This window comes from Balaenoptera ricei, chromosome 6, assembly GCF_028023285.1.
Source record: "Balaenoptera ricei isolate mBalRic1 chromosome 6, mBalRic1.hap2, whole genome shotgun sequence".
Taxonomy (NCBI): Eukaryota; Metazoa; Chordata; class Mammalia; order Artiodactyla; family Balaenopteridae; genus Balaenoptera; species Balaenoptera ricei.
The window spans coordinates 16,894,703-16,916,309 of NC_082644.1; the positions used below are offsets into that span (position 1 = coordinate 16,894,703).

The following is a 21,607-nucleotide window of genomic DNA, read 5'->3' on the forward strand; positions in this document are numbered from 1 at the left end:
GAGCCTCTGTGGGTAACAGGCAGTTCGAGCGAGTCACAAATGCACCAAAGTTTAAGAACTTCACGTCTAAATCAGTTACTTCCCTTCAAGGGCATGTACACTGTTGCCAGAATGGGAGATGGGCATAGGAATAAATATATATATATATTTTTCTTTACTAAGAAGTCCACACTTCTTTCCTGCAGGTTTTCGTTTTCTAACCAGCAGTATGTATGTATGTATGTATGTATGTATGTATGTATGTATTTATTTATTGCTGTGTTGGGTCTTCGTTTCTGTGCGAGGGCTTTCTCTAGTTGTGGCGAGGGGGCGCCACTCTTCATCGCGGTGCGCGGGCCTCTCACTGTCGCGCCCTCTCTTGTTGCGGAGCACAGGCTCCAGACGCGCAGGCTCAGTAGCTGTGGCTCACGGGCCCAGTTGCTCCGCGGCACGTGGGCTCTTCCCAGACCAGGGCCCGAACCCGCGTCCCCTGCATTGGCAGACAGGTTCTCAACCACTGCGCCACCAAGGTTAGCCCTGGAATAAATGTTTTAATTTGAATAGTAGTGCATTTTAACACGTCTTGGAAAAATTCAGAACTAACATAGATGTTATCATTCAGGACAAATCTAGGTAGGTATTGAAAAATTTTAAAAGTGAGTCTGTTGAAGAAATTTAAACATTTCAGTTAATATAAGAATTAAGGGATTTAAAGAAAAAAATCATTAAATATTGGCACAGGTGGTACTGGTAACATGGCCAAAACGATATAGGTGGTACCCGGGTGACTGCGGTTTGGTAAACCTAGCTCTGTAAAAGAAAATATTCAAGGATATCATTTTGAAGATTTAAAGACAGATGGTCATTGGCTTGGGGCAGCGCCCCAGGAGAGAAGGGGGGAGGTGGGCGCGCTTTGGCTGGGGTGAGGCAGTCCCTCTACAGCTGGCCCCTCCTTGTCCCCAGGGGCTGGAGCTGGGAGGATGCGTCCACGGAGGTTTCGGGAAGTGCCAAGCATGGTTAAATCCCACCTCCCTCTCCTTTGAGCAGCTGTTACCGTTTACTCCTTGACGCAGCTGTTACCGTTTACTCCTTGGCCCATCTGTGCTCTTCTCAGCAGGCCTGGAGAGCGGGCTGGCCCAGGCCCGGGAGGAATTTCTTGCTCCTGAATCCTTCAAAGGTCCTGTGTGGTCTGTGTAGGGATTGAGGGGGTGTGGTGGCGATGGGCTAGCAGAGACCTCCCTCCCTGCTGTTTGGATATTTTAGTTCAGGGGCTGCGGCCCACACTGGGCTGGTGTTTGCAATCCACCACATCCTTCTTCCTCCCCAGTGGGGACTCTTGAAAAGGATAACAAAGCCTTCTGGACCCGAGGGAGAGGCGCCTTAGTGCAGATGCAGAGGCAGTGGATGGGCTGGGAAGAGGCTGTCCCAGGCCTGCCTGCCCCAGCACGGGCTTCCTCACTTACTGGGGGAGCCGGAACAGCCCAGTCCTGGGCCTTTCTCCACGGTGGAGCGGGGCCCCATCCTTGGCCCACTGGCCGCTCTACCCCCTCCGGGAGGATCAGAAGGGGCATCTTCCTCGTAAGTAGGCAATTGCTGTTACTTTCGCCACCTTTTGTGTGTGTGTGTGTGTGTGTGTGTGTGTGTGTGTGTGTGTGTGTTTCCTAGGAAATTTACCAAGTTTGGGCCCCGGGGGTTTACATTTCCCACCCCCTTAGCAAAAGCTTTCACTATTCAAGCTCCAAATGGAAGCCGCTGAGGCTGTAATTACACCACATTAGCTCGGGAACATACTGAGGGGAGCGGGAAGGTGCACCTGGGAACCTGAGAGCAGCCGTGGGCCTAAATTAGCTGCTGTTCATTGGCGGTTGTCACCCTGCTCCTCTCTGGGGCCCCTCATGTCCTTGCTCTCCTCCACCTCAGCCCCAGGCTGCTTGACTGTTCGCTTCCACCAGCCAGCGTCCTGACAGGTGCACTGAATGGGAAGGAACGCCCTGGCTGGTCCGGGAGAGCCCTCCCATGGAAGTGGTGCCCCAGAATAGCCTTTGTGTAGACAGGCGTCCTTGGGTCCTCGCCTGGCCCGGGCAGAGTGGCTTGGCAGCTGCTCAGAGAACCAAGGCCACGCGCCTCGCCCCCCGCCGTGCCCCATGGCTGACAGCTCTTGCATGGGTGCCTGGCATCGTCTCTGGTGGCCCCTCTCCCAGGCTGCATCTCCGGGCACGCTGGACTGCTGTCAGCTCCTTCCAGCCTCTGACCTTGCTGTTTTTCTCTCTGCCTGGGACCCCCTTTCCAGTCTTTTTGCTTCCTCTCCCTCATCATGTAGGTTGCAGGAGTGCTGTTGCTGCTTCTGGGACCCCCTGGTCTGGGCAGGCTGCTTTCCTCTTGGCTCCTGCAGGCAGTGCCCTCACCTCCCCAGCACATCAGCATCACCTCAACCTTGACCCCAGCCACGTGTCTGGGGAAGTGCCTGGCACATGGTGGACCCTCAAAGATTTGTTAATTGAATGGGTAGGAAAACGAACCTTGATTCCCTTTCTGCCCTAATTCCCCTTTTATTTTTACAAGAAGGGAGGGAACTTTTTTCTTTCTGCCTTCATAGGGCTGTTGTTGTCTGGGTAGGATATTGGGGTGATGGTTCAGTCTTCGATGATCGCCCCCCTACTTTCACTTCTGAACACTTCCGGGCTGGACCCCCCATTGATGCTTGACTGCACGTGGTCTTGTACAGACTGCTGTTGCTGGCCCTGTGTCATTTTTGGCTTCCTTAATAATATTAGCCACATTTTTTGAACACTTATTAGATACTGTACTAAATACATTTATTTTTTCACTCATCAAATACAGATACAGCATTCACTATGTATCAGACACTGGCACCTATGGAATCAGCAGTGAGTACAACTGACAAAACCCCTGCTTTCATGGAGCTTATATTTGGTAGAAAAATACAAATGACTAAATAAGTATATACGATGGCAGATGGTGATGAGTAATCTGGGGAAAAGAGATCAGAGTAGGGGGTGAAGGGAGTGACTCGTTATTATGTATAGGGTGGTCAGGAAGGACTCACAGATAAAGTAACATTGAGCAGAGACCTGAAAGAAGTGAGGAAAGGAGCTGTGTGGTCATGGGGGTGGGGGAGAGCTTCCTAAGCAGAAAACAGCACATGCAAAGGCCCTGAGGTCGGGTCATGATTGGCATTCTCCAGGAAGAGTAAGGAGGCCAGTGTGGCTGGAAGGGAGTAAGTGAACAGGGGGAATGAGTAGGAAGTGAGGTCATATACGGCAGTGCTGGCTAATGGAAGTATGTTATGAGTCACATATATAATTCTAAAATTTCTTTCCTTTTTTAAAATTTTTATTGGAGTAGAGTTGATTTACAGTGTTGCGTTAGTTTCAGGTGTACTGCAAAGTGAATCAGTAATACATATACATATATCTACTCTTTTTTATTTTATTTATTTTTTTTTGACTTTTAGAATCTTATTTATTTTTTTATACAGCAGGTTCTTGTTAGTTATCCATTTTATACATATTAGTGTCTGTATGTCAATCCCAATCTCCCAATTCATCACCCCCCCACCCCCCGCCCCGCCACTTTTCCCCCTTGGTGTCCATAGGTTTTTTCTCTACATCTGTGTCTCTATTTCTGCCCTGCAAACCGGTTCATCTGTACCATTTTTCTAGGTTCCACATGTATGCGTTAATATACGATATTTGTTTTTCTCTTTCTGAATTACTTCACTCTGTATAACAGTCTCTAGATTCATCCACGTCTGTACAAATGACCCAATTTTGTTCCTTTTTATGGCTGAGTAATATTCCATTGTATATATATACACATTGTCTTTATCCATTCATCTGTCGATAGGCATTTATGTTGCTTCCATGACCTGGCTATTGTAAATAGTGCTGCAATGAACATTGGGGTGCATGTGTCTTTTATAATTATGGTTTTCTAGGGTATATGCCCAGTAGTGGGATTGCTGGGTCATATGGTAGTTCTATTTTTAGCTTTTTAAGGAACCTCCATACTGTTCTCCATAGTGGCTGTATCAATTTACATTCCCACCAACAGTGCAAGAGGGTTCCCTTTTCTCCACACCCTCTCCAGCATTTGTTGTTTGTAGATTTTCTGATGATGCCCATTCTAACTGGTGTGAGGTGATACCTTGTTGTAGTTTTGATTTGCATTTCTCTAATCATTAGTGATGTTGAGCAGCTTTTCATGTGCTTCTTGGACATCTGTATGTCTTCTTTGGAGAAATGTCTATTTAGGTCTTCTGCCCATTTTTGGATTGGGTTGTTTGTGTTTTTAATATTGAGCTACATGAGCTGTTTATATATTTTGGAGATTAATCCTCTGTCTGTTGATTCATTTACAAATATTTTCTCCCATTCTGAGGGTTGTCTTTTTGTCTTGTTTGTAGTTTCCTTTGCTTTGCAAAAGCTTTTAAGTTTCATTAGGTCCCATTTGTTTATTTTTGTTTTTATTTCCATTACTCTAGGAGGTGGATCAAAAAGATCCTGCTGTGATTTATGTCAAAGAGTGTTCTTCCTATGTTTTCCTCTAAGAGTTTTATAGTGTCCGGTCTCACATTTAGGTCTCTAATCCATTTTGAGTTTATTTTTGTGTATTGTGTTAGGGCATGTTCTAATTTCATTCTTTTACATGTAGCTGTCCAGTTTTCCCAGCACCGCTTATTGAAGAGACTGTCTTTTCTCCATTGTATATCCTTGCCTCCTTTGTCATAGATTAGTTGACCATAGGTGTGTGGGTTTATCTCTGGCCTTTCTATCCTGTTCCATTGATCTATATTTCTGTTTTTTGTGCCAGTGCCATATTGTCTTGTTTACTGTAGCTTTGTAGTATAGTCTGAAGTCAGGGAGTCTGATTCCTCCAGCTCCGTTTTTTTCCCTCAAGACTGCTTTGGCTATTCGGGGTCTTTTGTGTCTCCATAAAAATTTTAAGATTTTTTTGTTCTAGTTCTGTAAAGAATGTCATTAGTAATTTGAGAGGGATTGCATTGAATCTGTAGATTGCTTTGGGTACTATAGTCATTTTCACAATATTGATTCTTCCAATCTAAGAACATGGTATCTCTCTCCATCTGTTTGTATCATCTTTAATTTCTTTCAACAGTGTCTTAGAGTTTTCTGCATACAGGTCTTTTGTGTCCCTAGGTAGGTTTATTCCTAGGTATTTTTGTTGCAATGGTAAATGGGAGTGTTTCCTTAATTTCTCTTTCAGATTTTTCATCATTAGTGTATAGGAATGCAAGAGATTTTTGTGCATTAATTTTGTATCCTGCTACTTTACCAAATTCATTGATTAGCTCTAGTAGTTTTCTGGTGGCATCTTTAGGATTCTCTGTGTATAGTATCATGTCATCTGCAAACAGTGACAGTTTTAGTTCTTCGTTTCCAATTTGTATTCCTCTTATTTCTTTTTCTTCTCTGATTGCTGTGGCTAGGACTTCCAAACCTATGTTGAATAATAGTGGTGAGAGTGGACATCCTTGTCTTGTTCCTGATCTTAGAGGAAATGCTTTCAGTTTTTCACCGTTGAGAATGATGTTTGCTGTGGGTTTGTCATATATGGCCTTTATTATGTTGAGGTAGGTTCCCTCTACGCCCACTTTCTGGAGAGTTTTTATCATAAATGGGTGTTGAATTTTGTCAAAAGCTTTTTCTGCATCTATTGAGATGATCATATGGTTTTTATTCTTCAGTTTGTTAATATGGTGTATCACATTGATTGATTTGCATATACTGAAGAATCCTTGCATCCCTGGGAGAAATCCCACTTGATCATGGTGTATGATCCTTTTAATGTGTTGTTGGATTCTGTTTGTAGTATTTTGTTGAAGATTTTTACATCTATATTCATCAGTGATATTGGCCTGTAATTTTCTTTTTTTGTAGTGTCTTTGTCTGGTTTTGGTATCAGGGTGATGGTGGCCTCATAGAATGAGTTTGGGAGTGTTCCTTCCTCTGCAATTTTTTGGAAGAGTTTGAGAAGGATGGGTGTTAGCTCTTTTCTAAATGTTTGATAGAATTCACCTGTGAAGCCATCTGGTCCTGGACTTTTGTTTGTTGGAAGATTTTTAATCACAGTTTCAATTTCAATACTTGTGATTGGTCTGTTCATATTTTCTATTTCTTCCTGGTTCAGTCTTGGAAGGTTATACCTTTCTAAGAATTTGTCCATTTCTTCCAGGTTGTCCATTTTATTGGCATAGAGATGCTTGTAGTAGTCTCTTAGGATACTTTGTATTTCTGCGGTGTCTGCTGTAACTTCTCCTTTTTCATTTCTAATTTTATTGATTTGAGTCCTTTCCCTCTTTTTCTTGAAGAGTCTGGCTAATGGTTTATCAATTTTGTTTATCTTCTCAAAGAACCAGCTTTTAGTTTTATTGATCTTTGCTATTGTCTTCTTTGTTTCTATTTCATTTATTTCTGCTCTGATCTTTATGATTTCTTTCCTTGTACCAACTTTGGGTTTTGTTTGTTTTTCTTTCTCTAGTTCCTTTAGGTATAAGGTTAGATTGTTTATTTGAGATTTTTCTTGTTTCTTAAGGTAGGCTTGTATTGCTATAAACTTCCCTCTTAGAACTGCTTTTGCTGCATCCCATAGGTTTTGGATCATCGTGTTTTCATTGTCATTTGTCTCAAGGTATTTTTTGATTTCCTCTTTGATTTCTTCAGTGATCTCTTGGTTATTTAGTAACATATTGTTTAGCCTCCATGTGTTTGTGTTTTTTACGTTTTTTTCCCTGTAATTGATTTCTAATCTCATATCATTGTGGTCAGAAAAGATGCCTTGATATGATTTCAGCTTTCTTAAATTTACTGAGGCTTGATTTGTGACCCAAGATGTGATCTATCCTGGAGAATGTTCTGTGTGCACTTGAGAAGAAAGTGTAATCTGCTGTTTTTGGATGGAATGTCTTATAAATATCAGTTAAATCTATCTGGTCTATTGTGTCATTTAAAGCTTGTGTCTCCTTATTAGTTTTCTGTTTGGATGATCTGTCCATTGGTGTAAGTGAGGTGTTAAAGTCCCCCACTATTATTGTGTTACTGTCGATTTCCTCTTTTATAGATGTTAGCTGCTGCCTTATGTATTGAGGTACTTCTATGTTGGGTGCATATATACTTATAATTGTTATATCTTCTTCTTGGGTTGATCCCTTGATCATTATGTAGTGTCCTTCCTTGTCTCTTGTAACATTCTTTATTTTAAACATTTATCATTCTTTATTCTCTATTTTATCTGATATAAGTATTGCTACTCCAGCTTTCTGTTGATTTCCATTTGCATGGAATATCTTTTTCCGTCCCCTCACTTTCAGTCTGTATGTGTCCCTAGGTCTGAAGTGGGTCTCTTGTAGACAGCATATATATAGGTCTTGTTTTTGTATCCATTCAGCAAGCCTGTGTCTTTTGGTTGGAGCATTTAATCCATTCACGTTTAAGGTAATTATCGATACATATGTTCCTATTACCATTTTCTGAATTGTTATGGGTTTGTTTTTGTAAGTCCTTTTCTTCTCTTGTGTTTCCCACTTAGAGACGTTCCTTTAGCATTTGTTGAAGAGCTGGTTTGGTGGTGCTGAATTCTCTTAGCTTTTGGTCGTCAGTAAAGCTTTTGATTTCTACCTCGAATCTGAATGAGATCCTTGCTGGGTAGAGTAATCTTGGTTGTAGGTTCTTCCCTTTCATCACTTTAAATATATCATGCCACTCCCTTCTGGCTTGTAGAGTGTCTACTGAGAAATCAGCTGTGAACCTTATGGGAGTTCCCTTGTATGTTATTTGTCGTTTTTTCCTGTTGCTTTCAATAAGTTTTCTTTGTCTTTAAGTTTTGTCAATTTGATTACCATGTGTCTCGGCGTGTTTCTCCGTGGGTTTATCCTGTATGGGACTCTCTGTGCTTCCTGGACTTGGGTGGCTATTTCCTTTCCCATGTTAGGGAAGTTTTCGGCTAAAATCTCTTCAAATATTTTCTCAGGTCCTTTCTCTCTCTCTTCTCCTTCTGGGACCCCTATAATGCGAATGTTGTTGTGTTTAATGTTGTCCCAGAGGTCTCTTAGGCTGTCTTCATTTCTTTTCATTCTTTTTTTTAAATTCTGTTCCGTGGCAGAGAATTCCACCATTCTGTCTTCCAGGTCACTTATCCATTCTTCTGCCTCAGTTATTCTGTTATTGATTCCTTCTAGTGTATTTTTCATTTCATTTATTGTATTGTTCATCTCTGTTCGTTTGTTCTTTAATTCTTCTAGATCTTTGTTAAACATTTCTTGCGTCTTCTTGATCTTTGCCTCCATTCTTTTTCCGAGGTCCTGGATCATCTTCACTACCATTATTCTGAAATCTTTTTCTGGAAGGTTGCCTATCTCCACTTCATTTAGTCATTTTTCTGGGGTTTTATCTTGTTCCTTCATCTGATACATAGCCCTCTGCCTTTTCATCTTGTCTATCTTTCTGTGAAAGTAATTTTTGTTCCACAGGCTGCAGGATTGTAGTTCTTCTTGCTTCTGCTGTCTGCCCTCTGGTGGATGAAGCTATCTAAGAGGCTTGTGCAAGTTTCCTAATGGGAGGGACTGGTGGTGGGTAGAGCTAGGTGTTGCTCTTGTGAGCAGAGCTCAGTAAAACTTTAATCTGCTTGTCTGCTGATGGGTGGGGCTGAGTTCCCTCCCTGTTCATTGTTTGGCCTGAGGCAACCCAACACTGGAGCCTACCCGGCTCTTTGGTGGGGCTAATGGCAGACTTTGGGAGAGCTCCTGCCAAGGAGTACTTCCGAGGCTTTCTGCTGCCAGTGTCCTTGTCCTCACATTGAGCCACAGCCACCCACTGCCTCTGCAAGAGACCCTCCAACACTAGCAGGTAGGTCTGGTTCAGTCTCCTATGCAGTCACTGCTCCTTCCCCTGGGTCCCAGTGCGCACACTACTTTGTGTGTGCCCTCCAAGAGTGGAGTCTCTGTTTCCCCCAGTCCTGTTGGAGTCCTGCAATCAAAACCCGCTAGCCTGCAAAGTCTGCTTTTCTAGGAATTCCTCCTCCCATTGCCGGACCCCCAGGTTGGGAAGCCTGACGTGGGGCTCAGAACCTTCACTCCAGTGGGTGGACTTCTGTGGTATAAGTGGTCTCCAGTTTGTGAGTCACCCACCCAGCAGTTACGGGATTTGATTTTGTTGTGATTGCACCCCTCCTACCATCTCATTGTGGCTTCTCCTTTGTCTTTGGATGTGGGCTATCTTTTCTGGTGAGTTCCAGTGTCTTCCTGTCGATGATTGTTCAGCAGTTAATTGTGATTCTGGTGCTCTCGCAAGAGGGAATGAGCGCACGTCCTTCTACTCCTCCATCTTGAACCAATCTCCTACTCTTTTTTAGATTCTTGTCCCATATCGGTCATTACAGACTATTGAGCAGAGTTCCCTGTGCTACACAGTAGGTCGTTACTAGTTATCTATTTAAATTTTTTTAAAAAATTTTATTTATTTATTTATGGCTGTGTTGGGTCTTCGTTTCTGCGCAAGGGCTTTCCCTAATTGCGGCAAGTGGGGGCCACTCTTCATCGCGGTGCGTGGGCCTCTCACTATCGCGGCCTCTCTCGTTGTGGAGCACAGGCTCCAGACGCGCAGGCTCAGCAATTGTGGCTCACGGGCCTATTTGCTCTGCGGCATGTGGGATCTTCCCAGACCAGGGCTCGAACCCGTGTCCCCCACGTTGGCAGGCAGATTCTCAACCACTGTGCCACCAGGAAAGCCCAAGTTATCTATTTTATATATAGTAGTGTGTATAAGTCAAAACCAGTCTCTCAATTTATCCCCCCCAACAATTCTAAAATTTCTGATAGGTGCATTAAAAAAGTTAAAAAGAAGCAAGTGAAATTAAGAATACTTTTGTTTAACACAATATATCCAAAATATTATCGCTTCAACATGTAACCAGGTAAAACATTGTTTGAAATGAAATGCTTTACATTATTATTTTTTCTTATTAAGACTTCAAGATCTGGTGTGCACATCTCATTTCAGGCTAGCTCCATTTCAAGTTCAATGGCCACATGAAGTAATGGCTGCCATATTGGACAACACACATATAGAGCCTTGTGGACCCTGCCAAGGCCTCTGAATGAGATGGGGAAGCCATTGGAAACTTTGGGGCCCAGGAGCGTTATCTCTGACTTAGGTTCTAGAAGATTCGCTTCAGCTGTGATGAGAGAAGATTGCTGTGGGGTGGGAGGCAAAAGGACAGAGCAGGGAGACTGGGAAGGAGGCCTTTACCAGTACACAGTGACAATGGCTTGGACCGAGGTGGGGGCAGTGGTGGTGGTAAGAGTGGCTGGATTCTGGGTGTATTCTCCCAGGTCTTTCTGCTGTGGATAAGAGAGCAGTCAAGGGAGGGCCAAGATTTTTGGCCTGAGCTACTGGAAGGCTGGAGTTGTTTTCAGAGGGATGAGGAAGACCCGGGGTGGGGGGCAGCCTTGGGGGAATGTGGGGTGTGGTTTGAGACGCGGGTGACAACCTTTCAGGTAGAGTTGGTGGGCAGGCAGCTGGACATATGAGTCTGGGGTTCAGAGCGGAGGTCCCTGCCCTGGCTGTGGGTATAAATTTGGGAGTTGACAGTGTATTGATGGTGTGTAAGGCCGTGCATGAGTGGAGGGACCTGGGGAGTGGGTGCACATAGAGGAAAGGGGGCTGAGCCCTGGTGGAGAAGATGGAACCAGCGAAGGAGGCCTGGAGGGAGAGCACAGGGAGGCAGCAGGAAGGCTGTGAGAAAAGGGGGGCTGGGGCAGCCACCAGTTGTGTGCCGATGGGCAGGGGAGGAGGAACCCCCAGGGTCTCTGATCACCGCCAAGGAAGGAGGCAAATGCCAGGCTGCCTTGGGTCCAGGAGAGAACGGGAGGGGAGAAAGTGACTACTGGTATAGATGACTCGTTTGAGGGGTTTTGCTTTAAAGAGGAGCAGAAAGATAGGGTGGTAGCTTAGCAGTGGGCGTGTGGTCACAAGAAGTTCTTTTGTTCTCTTAAAGATGGGCAATGTAATAGCAGATGGGGATGATCTAGTAGACAGGGCAAAATTATCACGAGGGAGAGAGAGAGAAAAATGAGCTCATTCATGCTCACAGCAGCGCTATGAAGTAGGTACTATTTTCCAGACAGGGAGACTGAGGCAAAGGAAGGTCCAGCCACTCGCCCAAGGCCGCGCAGCTGATAAGCAGCAGGATGAGTAATCGATGCAGATGCCTCAGTTTTAGGACCCCCAGTCTTAATCATTCTGCTGTTGTGCCTCTTCGTTTCCTAGCTAGATTTGTGAGGTCTTCGAGAAGGGGCTCCTCTTACACGTACGGGTCCAGCCCAGCACCTGGCAGGGAGAGGGCTGTGCAGAGGTGAGACTTGATAGATCACTAATGACCAGGTGATTGGAACACAGGGACCTGTGCTGGAAGTGCCATGGGAGGGTAGATGTGGCCACACCCTAGTCTTTCCCACCCTCTGTGGGGCAGGGCCTCGCGTGGATAGGGTAGTGCTCAAGAAATACTGAAAAGCATTTGTTGGGTGGATGAGGAATGAATGAAAGACCGTGGCTCATCCATCCTAGAACCTAAGTCGGTGGCTCTCCCTGGTGTACCACGGTGCTGGCCAGATATGGGCTCCTGCTCTGGTTTGCTGCCAGTGTGCTAGAAGATCTCCCATCCAGCTCTCACCAGAATGTCATGGGGTGGCGGGTGAGGGGCCTGTGCGGACTGAATTCCTGCCTCCCCACTCTGTCTGTCATCAGGATGGACAAGAGGTGCTCTGCAGGTGGGAGTAGGCTGGTGGCTGGGGGGGTCCCTGTGCCATGTGTTCCCCTCAGAACAGCTGAGACTTGGGGGGTGGGGCAGACACCACAGAAGGAACCTGACAATTCCGGGGATCACCAAGGTGTTTTGCTCCACAGGCAGTGGCATGAAGCTCAAAGCCACGGCTCTCATGCCAAGGTCCCAGCCTCCAGCTCATCTGCGCTTTGCTTGATTAAGGGCTCAGCCCTGCTGGAGCCTGAGGCTGGCCTTCAGCCTCCTCCTCACGCTGCCGAGCTCCCAGCCCAGCGCTTGCTTTCAGTGGTCTCGGCACTAACTGGCTGCAATAGCAGTCCCACCCCATGGGGCCTTTTGAAATGTGTGGGGACAGTTTCAGTGGTCACAGTGGTGGGGGCAAGGATGGTGGCCGTGGTGCTATTGGTACCCTGGCTGCTGAAGATCCCATAGTGGGAACTTCCTAAGGGCCAGCAGTGCTCCCTGACCGGAAGCCCTGCTCACATGTGTGGCCTTGGGTGCCCAGGGACCCGGGGACCCACCTTGCATCAGTGGCCACCCAGTTGTGTGCTCTTGAGCCAGTCCCTTTGTTTCCCCATATCCCACTTTTGTGAACAGGGCCACGAACACCTAGTTGCTTGCTTTTTCGCCTTGTGATATATATATTTTTTAAATCAAAGTATAGTTGATTCACAATATTGTGTTAGTTTCAGGTGTACAGCAAAGTAATTCAGTTATATACATATATATATTTTTTCAGATCATTTTCCATTATAGGTTATTATAAGATACTGAATACAGTTCCTTGTGCTATATAGTAAATCCTTGTTGCTTATCTATTTTATGTATAGTAGTTTGTATCTGTTAATCCCGTACGCCTAATTTATCCCTCCCCCTCCCCTTTCCCCTCTGGTCTTGTTTGTCTTCTATGTCTGTGAGTCTGTTTCTGTTTTGTGTACAGATTCATTTGTATTATTTTTTAGATTCCACATATAAGTGATATCATATAATATTTGTCTTCCTCTGACTTTCATCACTTAGTATGATAATCTCTAGGTCCATCCATGTTGCTGCGAATGGCATTATTTCATTCTTTTTTATGGCTGAGTAGTATTCCATTGTATATATACACCACATCTTCTTTATGCATTCATCTGTTGATGGACACTTAGGTTGTTTCCATGTCTTGGCTATTGTAAATAGCGCTGCTATGAACATTAGGGTGCATGTATCTTTTCAAATTAGAGTTTTCGCCTTCTCTGGTTATATGCCCAGGAGTGGGATAGCTGGATCATTTGGTAGCTCTATTTTTAGCTTTTTAAAAGAATCTTCATACTGTTTTTGAAATAAGTTTTAAATAAGACTTTGGTTTAATAGTTGTCATCCTAAAAGCGCACCGTACATACAGCTTGCTCAGTGGACCCGCATATTAACTCACTTGATCTTCATCACAGCCTTAGGCGGGAGGGCTGCTAAGCGATCCGCATCTCACAGATGAGCAAGCCGAGTCAGAGAGCACTGTGACCCTGGGGGGCGTCCCCAGCATGGGCTGACTGCCCCCTTCCTTCCCTGCAGGGACAGGGGCAGACCCGGCAGTCAGCGCCAAGAGCAACCACTGCCTGGATGCCGCCAAAGCCTGCAACCTGAACGACAACTGCAAGAAGCTGCGCTCCTCCTACATCTCCATCTGCAACCGCGAGATCTCGCCCACTGAGCGCTGCAACCGCCGCAAGTGCCACAAGGCCCTGCGCCAGTTCTTTGACCGCGTGCCCAGCGAGTACACCTACCGCATGCTCTTCTGCTCCTGCCAGGACCAGGCGTGCGCCGAGCGCCGCCGCCAGACCATCCTGCCCAGCTGCTCTTACGAGGACAAGGAGAAGCCCAACTGCCTGGACCTCCGCAGCCTGTGCCGGACGGACCACCTCTGCAGGTAGGGGCCGCCGCAGCTCCGAGGGGAGTCGGCTGGGGTGCTCTGCCTGCTCGGCATTCCCGAGTTCGCTGGGTTACGATCTTGAGCCCGGAAGAGAGGGTGACTCGGACATGTGCAGAACGAATTGTCATTCATTCATTCATTCATCCTTCCCTTCCTTCCTTCATCCATCCATCCCTCCATCCATCCATCCATCCATCCATCCATCTATTCATCCGTTCATTCATCTGTCCATTCATTTATTCAGCACAGGTTTATCATTTGCCTGCTGTGTGCCCAGCTGCAAGCTAAGCACCATGGGGGAAACCAAGATGAACCACCCTAGGAGCTCCTAATTTAACATCATAGACCCTAGAGCCTGGAGTAAGAAGGGACCTTCAGTGACTTTAGGTCCACTTCTAAAGGAAGCCCACCCATTATCCCAGTGAGGTCCTGTGGCCGTCATGGAAGGGCTCTTGCACATCCCAGAGGCAGCTCCTTCCACACTGACAGCTGAGCTCGTCTAGTGTTGGGTGGAGCATGGGGACTCCGACGGTCCTGGGTTTGAATCCTGACTTTTCCACTTACTAGCTGTGTGATTTGGAGCAGGTTTTTTAAATGTCCTGAGTGTCCATCCCTTCACCCATGAAATGGGAATAAAAATACCCAAGGCACAGCATTATTGTAAGGATTAGATGACATGTGTGTTAAAGCTTAGCACAGAGTTTGGCATAAAGTAATTGCTTAATAAGTGTCTAATTATTTGGAAGGTTTGTTTTGCTACAGTGAGTTGAAATTTGCCTCTGTGATTCTTCTGTTTTTCCCGTTTATTATTAACCATTTATTGAACCTCTCTTGCATCAAGTGCATGGTTCTAAGGCTTAGGCACGCAGAGGTGAACACGACGCTCTCCAAGGAGCACCCAGTCCAGAAGGGAGACAGACAAGGGGAGCAGAGATCCCAGTGCAGTGGGCTGAGGGCTGTGGGCTCCCAGAGGAGGGTGCACAGAAGAAGGGCATCTGCCTCAGCCTGGGGGTCCAGAGGATGGGGCCTTGAGCTGAACCTTGGAACATGAGAAGGAGAAAGCCAGGGAATGAGTCTGGCATGCAAATAAAAGGAACATGTAATGGGGCCACATGTTGTTGGAGGGCAGCTGTTAGATGGATGTATGGATGAGGGAGAAACATCTTTTGCACAGAATTATTTGTTGTGTTATTTGTATGTGGGGAAAGGATATGCAAAGGCTGGAGGGTAGGAGAGAGCCTGTGGTTATGGGCACCTGCAGGTGGTGGGTGCACGTGGAGTGTGGGCCACGGGGTGGGAGGGCCAGCGGTGAGGCTTCTAGGGAGACAGGGATTGCGATCACACAGATAAGCAGAGACTGCTTACTCTACCCCAGACGCTGGTCTATTATATGGTTTATCTCATTAATCCTTGCAACAAGGCGACGAGGTAGGTACCTTTATCGTCTTTATCTGTCAAATGATCAGAGTCGTAGAAAGTAACTTGCCCAAGGTCACACAGCTCATGCATTTGAGAGCTGGATCCGATCTCCAGTGCTTTCCTCCCAGTGTAGCCCACTGGCCTGGGCTAAGATAGTGGCTGTGGGCATGGGGAGAAGTGTATCAGTTCAGAGATGATTGGTAAGTAGACTTGACAGGACTGGGGACTGGTTGAAAGTTCCCTGGAGGGAGAGGCATTTCTGTTTTGTTTACTCCGCACCTGGTCCTGCACATAGAGCCTGGCGCATGGCGAGCGCTCCATGAACATTACTTGAATGGATACATGAATGGTGGCCACCATGTTTACTGGGTGAATAATTCTGGGGCGATGGATCATTCAGCAGTGGGGGTGCGCAGCATCTGAGATGGCGGTGCGGGGGGGACCATTGCCATCCCCGTTGCAATGTCTGGGGCATTTGGACCTGTGGGCCTGGAGCTCGGTAAAGAGGTTGGAGTGGAGAAATGGGGTTGGGGGTTGCGGCGGGGACTGGAGGATGGGGCTGCAGAGGGAAGGGAGCTCAGGGCCTGTGTGGCTGAAGGGGAGGCGCTACCTCGGTTTGGAAAATGAGCTGGAGTTCGGAGAAGGGCTGATCCCCGCAGGGCTGGGAAAGCCTGAAGAAAGTGGGCTTTTCTCTTTTGCTTACTTAAAGAAACATACCTTATCGCTTACAAAAACAATGGGGGCGATTTCAAATAAAATATGCGCACTACAAGAGGATGGTTAAAAGTAGAAACCGAGGGACTTCCCTGGTGGCGCAGTGGTTAAGAATCTGCCTGCCAACGCAGGGGACACGGGTTCGAGCCCTGGTCCGGGAAGATCCCGCATGCCGCGGAGCAGCTAAGCCCGTGCGCCACAACTACTGAGCCTGCGCTCTAGAGCCCGCAAGCCATAACTACTGAGCCCACATGCCGCAACTACTGAGCCCGCGAGCTGCAACTATTGAAGCCCGCTCGCCTAGAGCCCGTGCTCCGCGACAAAGATAAGCCACCGCAATGAGAAGCCCGTGCACCGCAATGAGGAGGGGCCCCCACTCGCCGCAACTAGAGAAAGCCCGAATGCAGCAATGAAGACCCAACGCAGCCAAAAAAAAAAGGCAAAAAAACCCTAGAAACTGAAGGCCCACAAAAGGAAGTCAGGAGTCTGGTGGGGTTCCTGGGCTGGGGCTCAGTTTCCTGAGAGCTGAGAGAAAGCCAAGACTGGATGGGCCATGTCACTCCCCAAATGTGACGGAAGGAGCCTATTCATTCTTGGATGGAAATGCATTTCTCCTTGTCCTAAATGCTAAACTGACCTGGTCAGGCTGCACAACAAACGGTGTATGTGGGGTGACAGGATGGACGAGGGAGTGGAGGGGCTGGAGCGCCAGCCTGAGTCCAGGCTCATTGACCACAAGCCAGGGTGTCAGGACCAAGGCCAGGTGCACCACTGCCCGGCATCAAACCTCAGGTGGACATCTCTACAGGGGTCCTGAGCCAGAGCAGCCTTGTGAACACCCTTTATTAGTGGTGTTTTAAGGGAGGACGACATGTGCAGCTCCTAAGGAGGTTGAAGAGCAGTGGAGCAGGGTGGTTTTGGTGGCCTGTAGAACATCTGTGTCTGTTCAAAGAGCCAGAGGGGTTTTTGTTTGTTTGGAGATGGGGGGAGTTAGGAACAGGAGAGTTGGGGCAGAAGCTTCACGTGGTAGAACCAGAGAGGGTGTTTAAACAAAACTAAATATTGGGAGGGTCAAGAATGAGGCATCCCAGGACCTAAGGGCTGACAGTTTTCTGAGAGGGCACCGAGCCAAGCCTGTGAGCGCCATGCATCCTGATGTAAATTTAAACGACAGTGGGACTTCCCTGGCGGTCCAGTGGTTAAGACTTCACCTTCTAATGCAGGGGGTGCGGGTTCGATCCCTGGTTGGGGAGCTAAGATCTCACGTGCCTCGTGGCCAAAAAAACCAAAACATAAAACAGAAGCAATATTGTAACAAATTCAATATAGTCTTTAAAATTGGTCCACATCAAAAAAAATCTTAAAAAAAAAAATAACAGCAACCATGGGGCTCACGGACAGTGCTGTGTCTGGATTATTGAGTTGGGTCTCGCGTAGGAAGTTCCAGGTGCTCCTGGATGTGGCCGGCTGAGCTCCTGGTCTAGAACCAGGGCGTTCCTCTAATGCATCTCCCCCAACTCCCATCCCTCCCAGCTCCCATCCCCATGCAGATTTAAAGTATGGTCCTGCAAGTGGGAAGACGAGGGGTGAGGGCAGAACCCGAGTGTAGGGTGAGTCTGGCAGGACCTGGGGGGTTGTTACAGTGTGGCCAAGTGTCCTTGGGAAGCTCTGCCTGTGATGCAGAGTGGGAGGTGGGTGGAGGTGGTTGCCATGGTAACCCCGCAGCTGCGAGACCTGCCTTCTGTGTTCACCCTGCCCCTGGTCTTCCCCGTGATCCTGGATGGACCATTTCATTCTGCGTGCCCGGGCTGCTTCTTCACTGATCAATCAAGGATGCTCCCCATTCTCCAAGGACCCTTCCCGGTCTTTGGATCTGAGTCTATCAGAAGCAGCTTTCCCATCTGCCTTCTCCCCCTGTGCCTCCACTTGAGGTCATATTCCTAGAGAGGTGAGCCCTTGCTACAAGAGGAAATGACCAGAGATCCCTCGTCAGGGTAGATGATGTGGAAGGGCAGATTTGAAGGAGAGGAGCCAACTTCCTTCCATGCTCTTGCGGGCTTGACTTACTGACGCCTGGACCCTGTCTCTGTGGTCCATGGAGGAGCCCAGGAGGTGATGGGTGGCTGGGGAGGGGGCCTCTGGAGAACAGGTAGTTCTCCACTATGCCCAGGAAGGGGCGCTCTCCCTTCCCTCCTGGCCTTGGTTTCCTCCAGGTTTCTGCCTACCAGGGTGGCCACCACAGGTGGAAATCTTGACTGTGAAAATGGGATGGCCCAGTGCCATGGTGTTTGGAGCAGGAACGGGGGACCCCCCAAGTCTTCCTGTCCTGGATACTTTAGTGGATGGAGCTGGCGTTGATGGGGGTCACGGGAGAGCCTCTCTGGGCTGACTCTTTGGGAATGAGGCCCGTGTCTGCAGGCGTCTCCTAGAACACGCTGCACGCTCCCGGGCTATAGTGCTGTTTGCACCTCACTGGGCCTGTCTGGCCCCCCTTGCCCTTCAGCCCGGGGAGTTGGCCCGGCTATGCCCAGGCTTCTCCCTGAATGAATCTTGGCCCAGGACTCCTTGGGGGTCAGCTCTGCCAGACCCCCGCCACACGGCACTACATTAAAGCAAGCCCATTGACGTGCTGTGCAGTGCACCTAGCGGCAGGCCTTGTACAGCCCCGTGTGATATTTAACAGACTCTGCTGTGCTGTCTTATGAACGTTACTAAGCACAAAGCAGAGGGGTTTGAAGAAGCTTTGGTCAAACAAGGGTATTTTCTTTTGGGGCTCGGGGGTATTGGGAGCATTTCCGAACCCTCCTCCTGCTCTTTGGACCAGGATCAGTTTGGGGTCAGTGACCAAGGCAGGGAACCTCTGAGAGTGGAAGCTTCCTGCTCAAGCCGTGGGTCCGACTCTTCTTGAAGTTGCACTCCGGGAGCCCATGCCCTGCCTTCCGCCTTTGTCTGGTTCGCATCCCACGGGCCTTTAGGGCTGTGGACTTAGGACCAGGAGAAGCTTTTCCTTTAAAAGCCTTCTGATACGGAGTCTGGAAAGCCTGGAGAATCTCTTGGAATGATTCCATGGAATTTGGCTAATTTCTCTCACCCCAGCCCCCCAGTGGGCCATGACCTACTTCTTTTTTAAACGTAATCTTTTGGTTTATACTTTCTCAGCTTACACTCATTGCAAGGATGGTCTAGATTGTGTGTGTGTGTGCGTGTGGGGGGGGATGATTGTGTTGTATTGTAAACTGAGTCCCTCCAGGCCTCGTTTGGAGAGGCCCCCTAAAATGCCCTGTTCCTCTTGGTCGGCCAAGAGAATATAAATAACTCGGTGCTGGCTCTGTGCCGTATCTCGGGCTGTAAGTTAACCTTTGGGTGCCGAGGATGTGCATAAATAGATTCCAGCCTGGGGCTACCCTGGCTGCCTGGGTTCCTCTGTGCCGTGGACACTGTCCTTGTTGGAGGGGATTGCTGGGCAGGCAGAGGGGCTGGTGTCTCCCCTCTCAACTGCCTGCAGGGAGCGGGGAGGCGTCCCTTCAGCGAGCCCCCTCCCCACCCTTGCCTAGCTTGGGGCGTGTCTGGTGTCTGTAGGCAGTGTGGGTGGACAGGTCTGGGTTTGATTCTTGGCTCCTGGGGGCTGTCCCTCAGCTTCTTTTGGACTCTAGAATCTGTTGGCTGATGTTTTCAGCAGATTATCTCTAAATGGCAGCCAATGATTATTTGAGTACAGGCTTGGGGCTTCCAAGCCTTTACTTCTTTTAAAGGAGAGGATCTTGAATATCTCTAAATCAGATGTAAAGTTTTGCGTGTATATTCTAAAGAGAAACTTGCTGCTTTCATTAGATTCTTGGACCTCCCCAAACTCAAGAATCTCTGCCATCTCTAGATGGCCAACTTGGATTGGCTGTCTGAAGGATTGTGAATCTGCTTCCTGGCTCAATAGCAAAGAGAGCTGTGATTGATTAGTGATGTCTGCCACTGGCATGGAAGGGGCAGAATGGGTGCCCTGCTAGAACCCAGCTAGTCATTCCTGGGACCAGTGGTTCTCCAGTAGCAGGAGGAATGGGGGTCTTGGGGCCATTCCTTTATTCATTTGACCACTGTTTGTTGATTATCCACTCTGGGCCAGGCCTCGTGTTGAGATTAGAGAGTTAATGAAGTAGGCAGAGGCCCTTGCCCTCAGGGGACTCACAGTCCGGGGACTGGACACTGTGGTGATTGCCTCTGCAATGGGAATGGAACCACACAATGAACTAGATGATAGCATTTCCATTCAAGTTCTCTTGAAATCCCAGTTCTGCTCTGCTCCCTACCAGGCCTTCCCTGGGTCACTCCGGTGGCCCAGAGAGCAGCTGTTTCTTGGGGGAGATGAGGCACAGACAGATGAACTTTGTTCAGGGGCCCGTCTGGCCTCGAACAGAGCTCAGAACCCAGCAGCCCTATCTGTCCTCGGAGCAGAGCTGTGCCCAGGAGTGCCATGGGGTAAAGAAGTCACATCCTCCTGAAGGAGACTTAACCAGGTTGCAGTGGGGGGAGGCTCTATGGGGAGGGGACATGGGATCCTCGGCCCTGCCAGAGACCCTGAGACCCATCTTCCCCTTGGGGATCCCATGTTGGCTTCTGCTACTAGCCTCAGTAGAGGCCCTGTTTACCCTTGAACTCTGTGCCAAGGTTGCCTAGATTATTCCTTTTGGAATTTCCTGTGGCAAATTGACACAAGGCTGGAATGTTGAACATTACTAAAAGCTCTGGGAGAATAAACACAGAGAGAAGCTGCAACCTAGATAGTTAGTTTGCAAGATAGGGTTTATACGGCTTTCTGCTCTGGCTGCTACAGGGAGGTCAGCACGGCTGGGTAGAGAGCACCTTTACCTTTTACCACCCAGGCTGCTGTCTGGGCACCTGGGCTCCATAAAGCTCACACCCCAGAGAGATGAGGTGCACCCTTGCCTAGCTAAGGCTCCCATTGGTGGAGTTCTGTGTGAGAACCCACTCCATCCCTGGCTGATTGGAAGGAGGAATGACCCATCGTGGGGATGCTGCTTATGCAGAGAGAATCAGAGTACAAGTTGGTCAGGGTTGGGTGTGTTTTTGCTCACACAGGGCGGGGCATGCGCCCAGCTACCCAGATGTTACTTCGTTCACCAGGCTCCTTGATTATTTCTGCTTCCATTCAGTGACGTGGGCTTTCTCTTTGCTACTGCCTTTGTCCCCTGGAGCTGCTTTGACAAAATACCATAGACCAGAGGGCTTAACCAACAAACATGTTATTCTCACAATTCTGGAGCCTGGAAGTCCAAGATCAGGGTGCCAGCACGGTTGGGTTCTCAGCGAGGGTCCTCTTTGGGGTAATTTCCTCATGTGGCTTCCTTGTATGCGTGCCAAGAGGGATTGGATGTTCCTTCCTCTTTTCATGAGGGCACGAATCCCATCACGGGGGCTCTACCCTCATGACCTAATTACTTCTCAAAGACTCCACCTCCAAATACCATTGCATTGGGGATAGGGTTTCAACATATCAATTTGGGGTAGGGGGACACATTCAGTTTGTAGCACCTAGACTTGCACTTCATTCAAAGCCTGTTTGGTTCTCATCTCCCTGAGCCCTTTCTTAGTTTCTCCTTCCAATGATGCTTTCTAGAACTCATCTGCATCCTTTATGTGGCACTAATCATGTGGCTTTCTTTTGATACTTTATCTTCCCAACTAGGTCTCTGTTTTTAATATTCTTATATGTATATAATATGTATATGTACCGCCATATATATGTATAATGTT

The 21,607-nt window shown here is 47.9% G+C and overlaps 1 protein-coding gene across 1 annotated transcript in view; it reads left to right on the forward strand.

Annotated features, from left to right (window-relative positions):
• GFRA2 (GDNF family receptor alpha 2) overlaps positions 1-21,607 on the forward strand; it is a 96,805-nt gene that overhangs the window by 27,140 nt on the left and 48,058 nt on the right. Inside the window, exon 4 of the mRNA XM_059926265.1 lies at positions 13,351-13,705. Coding sequence (XP_059782248.1) covers positions 13,351-13,705 — 355 coding nt within the window. The remainder of the gene's footprint in view (positions 1-13,350; positions 13,706-21,607) is intronic.